General features: G+C 40.8%; 1 protein-coding gene across 2 annotated transcripts in view; it reads right to left on the bottom strand.

Moving 5' to 3' along the window:
* Positions 1 to 6,245: 6,245 nt before the first annotated feature.
* Positions 6,246 to 15,232, bottom strand: part of tafa1b (TAFA chemokine like family member 1b) — a 148,565-nt gene continuing 139,578 nt past the window's right edge. For both annotated transcript variants that reach the window (XR_014087638.1, XM_081607365.1), the window contains one exon: positions 6,246 to 7,486. Coding sequence is in view for 1 of the 2 variants with exons in the window: in XM_081607365.1 (XP_081463491.1) it covers positions 7,469 to 7,486 (18 nt within the window). In the remaining variant the exon portion in view is untranslated. The remainder of the gene's footprint in view (positions 7,487 to 15,232) is intronic.

Below are 15,232 nucleotides of genomic sequence, written 5' to 3'. Positions count from 1 at the left end.
GTTTTGTTTCATGGACTGAGACGCTAATAACTTACATGAGAGTTATTAGAAAAAATAATATTAGCGCTGCATGAACTCCTTATTAGAGACGTACGGCCATGCAAGACTAACGGCAGTCTATAGGCAAACTCGGGAATTTTGTGACACACACACGCACACGCACCCACCCACGCACACACACATACACAAACTGCTTAAATCAAATTGCATAAATCAAATAACGTGATAAAAGTTTCCAGGCAGAGCGCAGACAAGATAAATGATGTAGCTTTCCCCTCCGTTATCCATACCCAAGGTAATTTCTTTGCAATAAACCGCATGTGTGGGCAGGATGTGGACTAACGGCGGCGGGTTTTGTCTCTGGCCTGAAGGCCAGGCTGCTTCCCTGAACTCTACACAAAGTTGGACAAACAACATGAAATTGTGTCTGACCTCTGCTAAAAAACAAAAGAAAGCAAAAGCAAGGTCCAATCAGCTGCTGTGTTATAAGAACTGTACACTGCTTATTCCCTGTTTCTATTAAACACCAGCTGTCCAGATGAAAAATCTGCCGGCATACCAGTGTAGGGAAAAGTGATGTTTTGTGATTCTTTAAACGTAATGTCTGACTTTTCAAAATATAGCAACAAATAAATAAGATAAAAGACTCAAAAACTATCAATATATTGCTGAGATCCTACATGGGGAAAATGTCTTTGAATTTCCTCGCAAAACTTTTGCATTACTTTGCAGTAAGGAAATATTGCTAAGTGCAAAACTGTCAGATAAGACGTGAAAATAACTCAGAAATAGTCCAAATAGTTTGGATGTAGTTTTTCTTTCTCTTTCCTTCTTACAGAAAGTTTGTTTACATCTGAGGTGAAGAGAAAGTAGAAATCTCAGGTATGTCACAAACAAGATATTAGCATACATGGAAATGAAAACCTTATGGCAGAAAGTACGGTGGCCACCGTAAGAAAGACTTACAGTATTCAATAATGCTGCATGAACTGATCAGTACATCACTCCTACAGAGCGCAAAACCCACTGCAAGGCAACGCAAAAGAAAAAGTAAGAACCTTTGTGTCCAGTTATTCCTTTGTTTTAGTGAAGCTTCTTAGCAATGACTTTATCCCACTGAAAACCCCCAAATGGCTTCTTCTACAAATGAATCTTGTTCTGTGTCATTTATTGGATCAAATGATTGAAGTTTGACCTTTGTAGTTTAACAACTTATTGATTTAAAAAAAAGACAAACAAACGGGGCCTCAGCAGCAGGTGGGGGAACTGTACACAACACAACAGCCTGAGAACCTCCTCATCATCCTGGTCGCCATCTTGGTCACACATTGCAGTGGGACGGCGTCCCTTCCTTCATCCAGCATCTGCTACAAATAAGCCGGTGTGGTTGACTTGGTCACTTTGGCATGAACAGGATTCCCAAGCTAAAGACACAAATAAAGAGGAAACCTTGTGCTGTGAAAAGGATAAAGTCTCTAACAGAGTAGATGGGATTCTCACCGATTGCAGAATCTCGGTTTCTTTCTTCACGGCGATTGAGTCCAATGATGGCAAACTTTGTTTTGTTTCAGTGAGAGAGATGCCAGTCCACAAAATCACTCAAAAACTAATTAGCACTAGCAGAGAAAATCGAGTAACTCTGATGTTTGTGACATTTGAGTGAAGATGATGCATTAAAGGGACATTTAGGTTTTCACATATGGGAGGAGAAATAAAACATCAGGCTGCATGTTTGATCTCGGTTTGACAACAGCAGAAAATCTCGACTCAGTTATGATTCTGACTGATTTTTCACTTTCGGTTGCCGCTCGTTTGCTCCCAAAATCGCAAACAAATTTGTAAATCTCAACTTGACAGTTGAGTTTCTGTGTCAAGTAGCTGCTGTGAAAAACGCCCTTGTTTTAATGAGAGCCAGTGAACTGTGGAGTCTCAGTGGGAGTCTGTTCTGTGACAACATCGGACCCCCCGGTGGGAAGCTACACGCGGCGCTCGACACTCGGGCATTCATGGAGAAATGACGGGTTTCAGATTGCCGTGCATTGCTTTGTGGAGAAAACAGGCAAATTTATTTTGGAGCAGCAGAGAAATGAATAATCGTTATTTATTCCTGAGCGGTGAATAATTTGGTCTGCAGAGCAGACTGGCTTTGTGATGCCAATCAGAACGAGGATTCATCTGTTTCAGACAATAACCAGAAAAAAATAAATAAATACATTAAATTGCTGGATTATTTCTTTGACCCAAATGTTGCGGTCAGAAGAGGACTTGGGTTGTTTCAGAAATTGTGAAAAGGTGAGACCATCATTATGAATTATATGTAAACCTAAACATGTTTTAATTTTAACCTTATCCATTAAGCTAGCGCTAGTGATTTTTAGCATTTACTCTTTCATTAAAGAATTAGTCATGAAGTCAGTATAGACAAACATTTTATATAATTATGTTCACTGAACTTTCTATATAAATTAATAAATGTATTTGTCAAGTAACAGATTCTGGTTTTGTTCATTTCTGGATATCTGAGTGACAGAAGAAATAAAGCAAATATCTAGGGATTTTTTTGTAATCAATTATTCTATTGCTCGTTCTGATGATAAAAAATTCGGTACATTCTGCACATTTTTCAGAAATATTTTCTAATATTTCTATTTGACAACAGAAATATTGTCTAGCAGACAATAATGGACATAAAATTTAACCCATAATGACAGGACAAAATAAAATGTCCATTGCCTAACATGCATTTGGTGGTTAGACAAAAAAGTCTTTTTTTTATTCAATATGCAAAATTTTCATGCAGCTTTGGCTTAATTATTGCTCTGACTATATTGTTTTTTCAGTAAATTGCCTTTTTTTGAGTCTGTATACTCCATGTAATGATTAATTGATTACTAAATTAGTCACAATCAGTTCAACAATTGATTCATCATGATTAATCTGATTAATCGTTCCAGTCCTACAAATATCGTTCCCACACAGCACTGCCTTTCTGAGTAAAATAACTAAGATTAAGCTGTTGATCAGTTTTTAGAGTGAAGCCTTGCTGCAGGTTTTAGGTCACAAACCTAATGCGTGACACAAGTGATCCACTCTGTGACAAGCCGGAGTTTTGTCAGTGAAAACTCCTGTGGATAGTCTAATCTTCCTTATTATTGGGGTCTCAGTATTTTTAATGTGCAATCGTTAAGACGATTATTTAAAATCCAACATGAAGCCGCCTGGAGAAGCGCAGCTGCACCTCAGAGAGGCTGACGATAATCCCTGAAGTAGCAGCCAGAGTAGCCGCCGCCGGTCTTTGTGCTCTTAATGCTTCTGGAGGCTCTCGGTTGTCCGGCTTCAGTGGACGTTCTTTGTAAAGCGAACATTCACAGTGAGTCATAATGACTGTAATAACAGACTTCAAAGCCCCCGCAGGTGAGAAGTGTGCCCTTCTCTCAAATTATAGGTAGTTATTTAAAAATGATTAAGGAATATGAATGTTCAGTAAGGGAACCATGGATGATTCTCTCTCTCTTTTTTAAAATTTTTTTAACATGATCCCAGTGTTAAAGGGCAAAACAACCCTGTGAGTTTCCCAAACAGCAGTGTCTACATTTTTAGCACAGGTTGGCTGTGAAAAGACTTGTCCTTGCTGTCAACCGTTGATCAGCTCTCCGGCGACATATGGATGCGGCTGTCTGGCTGTTTCCGTGGGAGGTCGGCTGCATTTGATGGATGTCTTGATTTTTTTCTTTTTTAGGATTGCAGCAGAGCAAAGAGGAAGGGAGGCCCAAACCCGCCTTTTTTTAAACACGGAGTTCTGTTTTGCTCGGTCAAACGTGGAGCAGAAAAGTGTTGAATAGAATGAAGAAACTCATTATTTCCATCATGAGCTCTGAACATGAGGATAATGTTCATAGTATGACTTGTTTTACAGATTTTGGGTGCTTGGTTGAAATCTACACAGATTAACACAATATTACACACAGGAATAAACAGAAATGTCCATTTTTACAAGAAAAAAACCACCATGTGTCTCTCATACAAGCTGAGAAACTAGAGACGAACCAATCAGAGATCTGTGGCCGATTTCTGACGTCTGGTTCATAAAAACTCTAATTTTAGACGTTACGGGTTTCTCACTGAGACGCAGAGATCAGAGGATGAACTGAGTCCGAAAGAGAAACCACAACAAAACCGGGTTCTGCTACTCATTCAAAATGAAAACTATATAACCTGAAGTAGGGCCACACACCTTTTTCAAATCAGACAAAATTGGTGTCAAACGTTTGTGCTGCTTTGGCTTTGAAGATATTAATGAAAGTTTGAAGGTCAAGAGGTCAACCGGCCCCAGCCACTTTTACTAAATCAAAATGACCTTTAAACTTTCATTAATACCGTCAAAGCCAAAGCAGAACAAGCAAAAAATTGTGCTTCACAAACATAGTCTGGTTGATTGACACAGATGTTGTCTGATTTGAAGAAGGTTGAGGCCGTTGGCGCCACCTTCACTCAGGTAGGCTACACAATATTAGCCTTATAACGACACATTCTGTAAAGAGGTGAAATTTTAAACTGTCTTTAGCATCTCATATTAGCAATTAGCATAAACGATGTTAACATGTATAAATGCACTGACAAAAGGTCTCTAAATCCCCCCATCTGCACCCGGGGTTCACTGGGATTCTCTGGAAGCTCCACGCCTCGACCGAGAAAGCTTAAAAAGTCAGATAGTGGATGAAGAAACAACGGGTCAGAACACAAGTTAAAGAAAAATAAGGACAGGAAAGCTTAAGTGAGCTGAGGTGAGATCTTTTTTCTTTTTTTTTTCTCCCCATGCAGGTAATTTATCTCCCAGGGACAACAAGGACACAAAACTGAATTGATATTCTGTTGAGAATTTACTTTTCAGCTCTTCCTGTTTGCTTTCTGATCAGATAACATTTAAACTGGCACATTATCACTCCCTAACAGACTGGTGAAAAATCTCTGAGCATAAGATGTGAATACGTGCTTTAGTACCAGATTCGTCTAGACAAACATCACAAGGTATATATGATGGTCTCTTTATTTTCACTCAAATTAAATCAAAGAGTTTTTAACAAACTTCTATAATTTCTCAATCCAGTGAAAAAGGTTGAAAGTTGAAGCGCAGTCTCTGCTGATGTCAGCTTCAGGTCCATTCAACAACCTAAATGATCCCGAGGCAGAAATGAATCAACATCCTGATCTACAAAAGAGCTAAATATTGAATAGTAGCATCTTGAATAAATAACTGAAATGCCTCTATAGAAAATATTCTCCATTAAGAAGCTTCTCACAGCTTCTTTGCTTCCTCTGACTTCATCTAGACAAAATGAAAATACCTAACATTTCCCTGGAGTAGCTTGCTAAAAGGTGCTAGCATGACCTGCTAGCGCCCAGATGTGAAGTTGTTGCTAAACAGGAAAAGATTGCACTTTTGACTTCTTGAGGTAAGGCTGAGAATCGGACGAGTCTGGTTGCCAGGCAACTCCTCAGTGCGACCCAATCACAAACTCTTCCAATTAACTTTCTTTAAGTCAAGTTAAACTCCACGAAAAATCTGAAAAACAAAAAAAACCACCCACCGAGGAGCCAAGGCGGAAAACAGCTCTCGCATGTTTTTTCTTTTTGTTTCCGTAGTTTGCATATTCCTTCATGATTCTGGCAAGGCCGTTGGGAGATTGATGTGTCTGTCTCTTTCATACCTTCTGTGACTGCTCAGCGAGGCGCCGTGCGCCACCAAACTAGCCACGTTCCTAAATGATGAATGTGCGCCAGCTCGTCCACGGGGAGCAGAGACGAATCTAATATCAGCTGAGAGAGAGGAGGCTGATATTGAAAATCATCTGGAATTTTGCCCGCCCCCTAGCCGATATTGAAAATCTTTATTCTAATTGCATGAATGAATTGAATGTTCTGTTTTGATAAATCCACTCTGCCGCCGAGGGGATTGTGTAAATGAAGCATCGCAGATTCGTTTGTGACTGCGGCAGACGCCGCTGTGTCTTGTGCCCGGAAGTCATTTTCAAACTCTCCTTGCGCAGAAGTTGATTGTCTGTTTACTCGAGCAAAAAAAAAACACCCCCCCCCCAAAAAAAACAAAACAAACTCTGCTCACACAATGTTATCACATGATGCAAATGAAACTTCGACAAGATCTTCCACCCGCATATTACGACATATCAAACCGTGATCAGAGGAACATCTTTCACGACGACGTTCGGGAGAAACGGCAGACAACATTTCAGTATAGAAAACCAATTTTATTTATCATAAGGCTGTCTTATATCTACTGGGGGATAGCTATTTTTCTCCATTGGGACTAATACTTTCTCTCTGTCGTAAGCAAATCTTCCGTCTACCGTGCGTGAGAGAGACACGACTCCCGTTTCTTATGATCATGCTCATATTTTATCCACAGCTGCTGCGAGTCCCTGCTGCGTCTGGGCCCAACAGGTCGAGAAGTGTCATCAGCTCTGCTTTTCCACACGTGAGGCAGTTCTATACATTGTTTTTCCTCATCAAGCATTGCCGGTGCCCAACCGAAAGCATCGCTGAATGACAAAGAAAAAAAAAAGTATCCCAGAACTCATCATTACAATTCATTTGCAGCCCCAACAAAAGCGTACATTGTGAAGCAGCTCCTGTTGGAACTTGTTGATGTTTTATTAGGATGGCACATTTATCAGCCTCTTGGATCTGTCATCTTACAGCGTACTTTGTGTATTTATGTGTTTATTTACACAAATGATCTTACATAAAATAAATGTGGTGCTCATGAAATCTACATTGGGCATGCCCGGCAGTAAAAGTCAATGTGTCCCTTACAGAGGACGAAGCTCGGGGCCATAAAGTCAGACCAGGAGAAGGAGAGTCCTCGTATCTAATCACCGGCAGCCAGTAGGTCCAAGCTACCGAAAGTCCTGCCTCTCCTGCACTCACAGAAATGGCATCTGTCTCCATCAGCGAGTCAAACACGAATGATTTCTGCACAGAAATAACAGAAAATGAGGGTCGATTTGACTCCACTGCGCAACCACTTGTGTGAGTCTCAAGTTTAGTCTTGTGTGCCCCCCCTCGACCGGTTCACCTTCCGGGTGGGCCGGTAGATTGTCTTCAAAACATTTTACCAACCTCTAAATGAGTCCCTGCTAAGTTGCATCAGGCTTTCAGGTAAAGACAGGGTGAGGAAACAGAAAGAGAGCAAGTTGGAAACTGGCTACAGGAAGAGGAGAGAGTCACCGACGCAGGGCTCATTGATCAAACGGGGGATTAGTGCTGTTTCAAATCCTTGGCACCAAGTGAGCAAAGCTGTTTTATCTGGATGGATATCCCTTCCGCAGTCCCGGGGTAAGCCAGTCGGTAGCCGCGGATGTGATAGTTTTAGTCAGTTCAACGGGAGGAGACAAAAAGTTCAGAAAGGGTAGGGAGTCTGGCGCGCAGTCCTGCAACCGGGAGCTCGCTGTTAGGTCCTGGGGTGAATCTGAAACACAGGGGTGGAAAAGGAGGAGGAGAGAGAAGAAACAGATGCTTAGAGAGAGCAAAAGTTAGACCTCCCCCCAAAAATTGCTGTATTTCTAAAACAAGAGGACTCTTTTGAAGTGGTGCTGGTTACTTCGTCCCTTTGCCATTTCGTACTTTTAGTCCTATAATTTTCTGGGAATTAAATAGTGCTGCAGAATATCTCCTACCAATCATTGGTCCATTCATATTCATCAAGAGGATGTTTCGTATCTGCTGTGACAATCAACAATTCTCAGGAATTATCCAACTCCACCAAGGCATAACTTTATGACCACTGTGACATGAATAACCCCGATCGTCCCTTCATCATGCATCATGTTGGAGACATTAGGCGGCAAGTTAATGTGTTAAAAACAGAAAAGGTCGGTGAGTTTAAGGATTCCAGTGAGTTTGACAAGAGCCAGGTTCAGTTCAATTCAGTTCATTTACATAGCGCCAATTCACAACACTTCATGTAAAGGCACCTGACAAAAAAGTAAGTTCGTTGCACTCCAACTGATCAAACCGCTCACTAGGTTCAAGTCCAATATTCAAATTGTTTTAAAAAGTTTTCTATCTAAAGAAATGCAAAAAATGGCGTCGAGAGCCTGACGAGCATGATTCAGGTGGCCAGCAGCAGCTTTGTCAAAGAATCTCATGTGGTTGGCTTCCAGTTTACTGGTCCCAGAAAGAAAGAGGCCAAACCAGTGTCACGGCCATGGGGGGTACCTGTAGCCAAAGTTAATGCAGGTTCTCAATGAAATATTACATTTTGTACCACAGTTTGTTGCGTACGACTCTCATACCATTCCTGATGTCTGTGGTCTCTTTCAGAAAGCCACAAGGATGTGGAAATAATGGTTTGATACTAGGTCATAATGTTATGCCTGGAGCCTGGAGGATGACAAATAGTTAATATCCACAAGTAGGAGGTCATTTAGAGTTGCATAAGATGAATTCAAACTCAAGTCAAATGGCTTAAACAGGGATCAGAGCAGTAACCCATGGCAACCTAATTTGATGTAAAGTTTCCAGCAAATAGCATACAACTAAATTAGATTACAAGTAAGCATTTAATGACTTTTCATCTCCACAATCAATACAAATACTAAGAAATGATTAAATGATTAAACGCATGGATGCAAAATGGAAGTAGGTTTGAACGAGATGGCAGCGGATGGGTCAGAGATGGAGTGTGTTCTGGCAAAGGGGCGAATTGACCAGGAGATTTTTCAGACTCCAGAGCTCCGTAAACCTTCGTCTCATCTCCAGGTTTGGCCTTCTGCTAAAAAGCTCGTGTGAGCTGTTTAACACTAAGAAGAATGACTCTAATAAACACACCGCGGTGTGTTTCCATGCTGTGTATGTCTGGCTTATGTAATTACCCTTGTTAAATGACTGACTGTGTCTCTCAATATGTAGACTCCCCGTACGGCCCTGCAACCGTCTCTATTAGCGCCTCTGAGCAGACAGGCAAACTACGGATTTTCCTCTAATCTGATAAAAATGACTCTGGCCTTGCTAAATCGAAGCCCACGCTGCCGAGTCTGAGCCGTCTCTCCATGACTTTGGTTCAGGGACGTTTAATTCATCATCAGCTGCAGACATGAACTCGTCTCAATGGTGCTTTGTGCAGCCTTGAGACTGCTATTGAACGTTCTGCTTTTCAGCATCCTGCTCGACACGAAGCTCGATAAAAACAATGTGCAGTATGTCTGCGTCTACTAGAGTTCTGCAGTTTCTTGCCTCCCTTTCGTCCCATTTAGTGTCTTGGAGATCATTTGAGCAATTGAACACAATTAAAGGCAGATTTTACAAGTTCTTCTGCTTCTTCAAGATAATGCAGTGAAAAAAAAATGTATAAGTTAAATGCATACTGTGAAGCGAGCTAGACATGATTTACGGAATGATTTGTGTTACACCGGATAGAATATTCACAGCTGCAAGCATGTAAAACTACAACGAAGATGCTGCTGTCGTTTTGTTTTTGACTGGCTCTATGGCAAGCTGACACACTGGCATCTTCTATGCTTGTAATTAGACAGTTTGCTCGCTGCATTGTCTATACTTGTATGTCCTGGATTTGTGGGGCATCTCTGGGCTGAAACCCAAAGTCTTAATGGAAGTAGTGTGACTAAAGCCAACCATTGGCCAGTATAGCAATGGTTGGTGTGGAGATAGCCTGGCTGGTGGACAGATATTGCTGCCCAGCCAAGACTCAGGCAACCTGGACATTCAGAGATGATATAGATGCTGCCTGTTTGATCTGCTAACAGTAGAAGAAGATAACGCTTCAATCAAAGGGTTTGGGGAACAAAATATGTATTTAATGTCATTAGATACGCCTAATATGTATGATGCAGCAAACAAATGATTTGATTTTTTAAGGATTTTCATCCAGAAAGAAAGTAAAGTGATTTCTTTGGGTGGGAATCTATCATAAAGTGCCAAAAAGGCAGAAATACATGTTAGCGCAGATATATAAATCGCCTGCAAACCAAAGTTAAGTTGAGAACAGTGCTCATCTATTTATCATTCGCTAATGATGTTCTATAGATACTTTAAAAAGTTGTTTTAGATTAAAACATTTTGCTCCAGATCTCAACAAAGTGTACCCTTGAAATAAATAAATAAATCCTGTTTTCTCCCATGTTTCTCCGGCACAGTAAGCCTTTCGGCTCATCTGTCCCATATTTGCATCTGTATCATCTCAGCTGTCTGGCAGCCATATCAAAATTACCTCGCAAGACCAGCAGAGGAAGCAGGTTGCGTATCAAGGATCACGGTCCGTCTCAAAACCCAGATCCCCTCGTGGTTTGTTAGCAGGAAAAGGAGATGCGGTATGGAAATATCAACCCACACGGACGTATAAGAGAGACTAACCGTGTCCTCCGCTCGTTTCAGTCCCCTTGAAACGAACAGTCCGGCAGGTAGCCGTAGATCGCTCAAGGATTTCCTGCTTGTCTGCTCGTCGTTGCCGGCAAATTAGATGTCTGCATTCTAATTTGTTTACTGCATTAAACTGTAATTTACTCCGACTACAGTTGGTGCGGTCCAAGGACAATTGCCTCAGTGGAAGACTTCGGCGCAAACATAGTCGACTCTCTTCTCCTTCCTTATTTAGTGCTCAACAAGTCAGCTGCGCCTGTGGAGAACTGGCTTCCCGCGGCTCCACTAAACACCACTCCCTCATAAAAACAGAAGACACCAGACACCAAAAATGCGTCAAGATTTATTTAATGCAACAGTGACAATGGGAAAAGAAATATATATAATTTAATTAGGGGCCACTTAGAGTGAACTACTTCGCTCAAAACATCTATAAATATGCCGGAGGAGAAAGGATCAATCTTTGTACAGACTCGTGCTGTTGAGAAAACTCATGCCTTTTATGCTAAACATATAATTTATGATGGCACACTGTATCATTTCCTGTCTTTAGTGTTGATGCTGTTCAAGAAGAAGCAACGGGATCAAGCGGTGCTGGAGCGCATCATTCCTGCTTCACCTCAACTAATTATGTCACGGTTGTACAAAGTGCTACAGCAACATGTGAGAACAAAGATGTCTGACGAATCCGCAGGTCCGTTGCTCTCAGACTGTCCTCGCAGATGGGTTATTTATTTGAATAAGAGCTGTCTGCTCCTTTTAACAAACAATGTGGCTCACATAACAGCTGTGGAGTAAAAAAAGTGGTGATGAAATAAGGCTAGTCTATTTAGGTTTTATGCTTCGTAATAGGCACAGATTCAGTTGCCAGAATCAAGCCGAAGCAAGTGACTCTTTCAAACGTTAAGAAATTTTCTGGTAGGATATAAACATTTCTGTGGTTTAATGTGATTTGAATGAGAAGCTGGAGGACGTATCAGAGTCACTGGATAATAGAATACCTCTGCTCTCCTCCTCCCAGACAAATATTTCTGCTTGTAAAAAAAACAGTGATGGTCATGATGTCGATGCTAAAGCGGCGCTACCCATCACTTTTACTAAAGCACATACATAATCATGTGTTAAAGTGACCTAAATATAGTATAAGTTTTTATGACGACATTTTGTTGTGGAATATTAAAACGACTGACAAAAAAAAATTAAATAAAAGGAAGAACAACCCAAAGCTCAAACTAAGTCAGCCAGAAAACAGAAGCAATGACAAGCTGTTGTTTGTGAGCATAAAGTTTGTCAAAGAAGAAAATCACCTCTTTTACTATTTTAGAAGCATCATATTTTCTCCAAGGGAGAAAAAGTTTGAGCATTTTTATTCCCTGTAAAATATTAAAAGTGCAGCATTAGCTTGAAGTGGTTTTTCAGGGCCAAACATCAAGCATCGTGCTTGAAACCACACCGCGGACTGATTTAAGGAGGTTGAGTTGTGAGAGAGACGATGTGCTTGGAACGTCTGACAGAAACATTATCTCTGTATTATTACTTAACCCTCACGAGTAAAACATTTGCAGAATCCCTGAATGTCAAGCGCTCCTGTGACTTGCTTGGAGAACTGAGAGCTAAAAATGCTGGTCAGAACCTGAGCACAAATCATGTCGTCTAACCAGAACTATTGCAAGCGACAGGCCTGAACAGAGCTGAAACGGAAAACTCTTTTATTCTACAAAGAACAAAACATCTAAAAGGGCTAATATTCCTAATTCAGTAGGTGTAAATCAGTGTAATTCTATCAATAAAACAGGTACAATTTAATATTAATATATTTTCCTGCAGCTGCAGGAGTCATACATGCTTTGCTGTATCTTGTTATTGGTTATTTTTAATGAAGTGTTTGTAAAAGCTGTGGTGTTTTTTACATGTGAATTTCATATCGACCTACTTTAGCGGAACCATTTATCAAGGTTGGCATTTCTGTTTTCTTTAACAGCTGAAACTAACGCAGAGTTTACGCGGGCAGTGAGAATATTTCAAAAATGATATTAAAATTGACAGGATGCCTGATGAGGGTGACATTACATTCTTCTCTTTATTCAGACAAAATGTTTATCTCCACTCTTGTACAGACAGTGAGGTGATCAAACAACCGTCGTTTCTTATAGCCTTAAATAAGGGAGATGGAACATTTTCTTTTTTCTAAACTCCAGCTGCTTGTTCCTATGGTTTTATTTTGAAGCAAAAACAGATTGGACTATTTGGCCAGCAAAACCCGTAATGTAGATATATGGCGGGCGAGACTTTTTTTGGAGGTTGCTCCCCAGCATTGCTCTCACTGTGACCTCCACAAACAAAAGCGTCTGTCCTGTCTGCTGACACAGAACAGGCAGTGAAGGACTCCCCCTCTGAAAGACATAAAAAAGGAGAAACACGGGTGTGAGCCACTGACTTTCACTGGCTTCCTGCTTTTTCATGCCAATTTTACTGATAAATGGAAATTCAACTTTAAAACACCTGCTGCATGGCAATTTACTGATAGTTTTAGAGCAAACTAAAATCCTGCAAGGGGAGATAATAGCAGCTAACAGAGCAAGTTGTTTGGATGTAGATGGAGAGCGCACCGCGGCATAGAAAAGTAAGACACCGTTTAACTTTTTCCTTCTTTTTTTTTTTTTTTACATTTTGTTGTGCAACTGAAGTATTTCCGCTGAATGCAAAAATGACATCCATTTTCTCAATCAGGCCAGGTTTTTATTCTAAATTGATTTAGAGAAATCTGATCTTCTGACTAAACTGATGACATTTTTGGCACATTTAAATTCTGTTAATATTTTTCATCCAAAAAAACTGTTTTAGGAGAAAAATTTTTTTTTTCCAATTAATTGTATGAATTAAATGTTACAAACTTGGACTTCTGTAAATTGGATAATAAACACTGATGAGGGTAAGTCCATGTGAATTGAACATTTTGTCTTCATTGTGTAAAAGTCTCCATCTCTTTCCTGTCCTGATGGAGTCTCTCTCCAGCTGCTCGACACTCACTGATCCAGATTCTCAGGATCCAGATGCGAGAACAAGTCGTGCATTTTGATGCTCACATTGCTCCACAGACCAGAAAATTGACCTGATTGAGCAAAACCAATGAGATTTTTGGATGCAGCTCATCAAAATGACTCTAAATCAGCTGAAAAATCCCAGAGACTGATTTGATCAGAACTGTCCCATTATATCTCCAGCTGTAGGTTTAGGGTTGCTGTACCGACTCCCAGGTCGTATTGAAGCTGTCAGACTCTCTTCCAGGTTTCTTTCACTCTGTCACTTACATCAGCACTACGTTTCAGCATACAGGTGCTAAAGTGCAACGTTTGCCTGCCGCCACAAATAGTGTTTTGCACGTAGACCAAAACATTCAACGTTATTCAAATTTTTCATCAGCAACCCTTTTTCGTCGCACAAAAACCAGTCTACAAACTGAATAAAAATAAAACCCACACAGAATACATTTACAAGTATGAAAGGAAGTATGAAAAATTATGAATGAACAGATGGAATATTTGAGAGATTAAATCAAACATCTCAGGTGGGACAAGATGGAAGCGTAGCCCATCAATGGTTTATTTAAAGTTGTTTTAACTAATAGTGGTTGAAACAAACATGAGGCAGAGTACTGCAAAATCTAGACTGGAATCCAGTCCATCTCAGAATACATAAATCCCGCAATAAAAATTAAACGAGGCCTTAAGATTTATTAAAACTAAATTCAAAACCTTGAAAGCCTGTTCTCTTCTCCACTTAAATAAAAACCAATCTGGATTATATGTCAGATATTGAAAAAAGAGCCTTCACAGATTCTGTCCACTCTCTCTAACTAAGCCTTAGTTATTTCAGAATGAGCAACAAAATCCCCTCCTTAGCTTAGCAAAGCAGAGCCAAACTCTCGCATCATGTCAGCTGGGAATTCAGTGCAAGATGATTACACTTCCTCGTGGTCTATCACATCAAATCCCAATAAAACACATCGAAGGTTGTCACCGCAAAGGTGAAAAATGTGAAAAGATTTAAATAGGTATCAATACTTTTGCAGGGCCTCGTGACAGATGTGACATTTTGACCAGAGAGGCAGATGGACAATGAGTGCTAATTGAAAAAAAAAAAAAAAAAAAACAGACCAGAGAGCAGGAAAAAAAAAAAAAAAAAACCCTGTGGACGCTGATAGCTGCTTCAACAAGACCCTCTAAAGGGAATAAGGATATCGAGTGGCCTCTGATAACACGACACACAACGGAAAGGGGGCATGCCTCGCAATCTCACTTTGTGTGCCCACAAAAACAGCGGCGCAAATCAAACACAAGAAACACACGGCCTGCCCACGCTCGGAGGAACGCACAGACGAAACGACGGGAGCACGTAGCAGGACGCAGATTAGTCCCTAATGGGACCGGCAGACCAGCGCGAGGCTCTGTAATCAAACATACGCAGCGGCTGATAGCAAGAACGGGGTCCGGAACAAAAGAGGCAATGAAAGGAAGGAGGGGCTCTGACTGCGAGTGCGTTTCCATGGCACCGCGCCGCCGTGCGAACACCAACCCACTGGGACGCCGCCCGTTTCGTGATGTATGTGCGATCTTTCCCCGTGAGAAAATATGAGAACCTGCTCATCATTTATGCATGCGCTGCCTGCGCTGGATGATAAATATTTACAGTGGGTGGCGGTGTGATCTGTATTTGTGTCACTCCTGCCTAATCATGCACAGCATGTAAACACACACTTGATTGTTTTGCACTGAGTATTTAGGTTAATAGGAAGTCACTGAACATGAGTCGGTCACACTCCTACCACCTGACACTT

Source organism: Poecilia reticulata, chromosome 5, assembly GCF_904066995.2.
Source record: "Poecilia reticulata chromosome 5, P_reticulata-male-v2, whole genome shotgun sequence".
Taxonomy (NCBI): Eukaryota; Metazoa; Chordata; class Actinopteri; order Cyprinodontiformes; family Poeciliidae; genus Poecilia; species Poecilia reticulata.
Note: the sequence above shows the minus strand (reverse complement) of the source record. Positions and strands in the feature narration are given on the sequence as shown.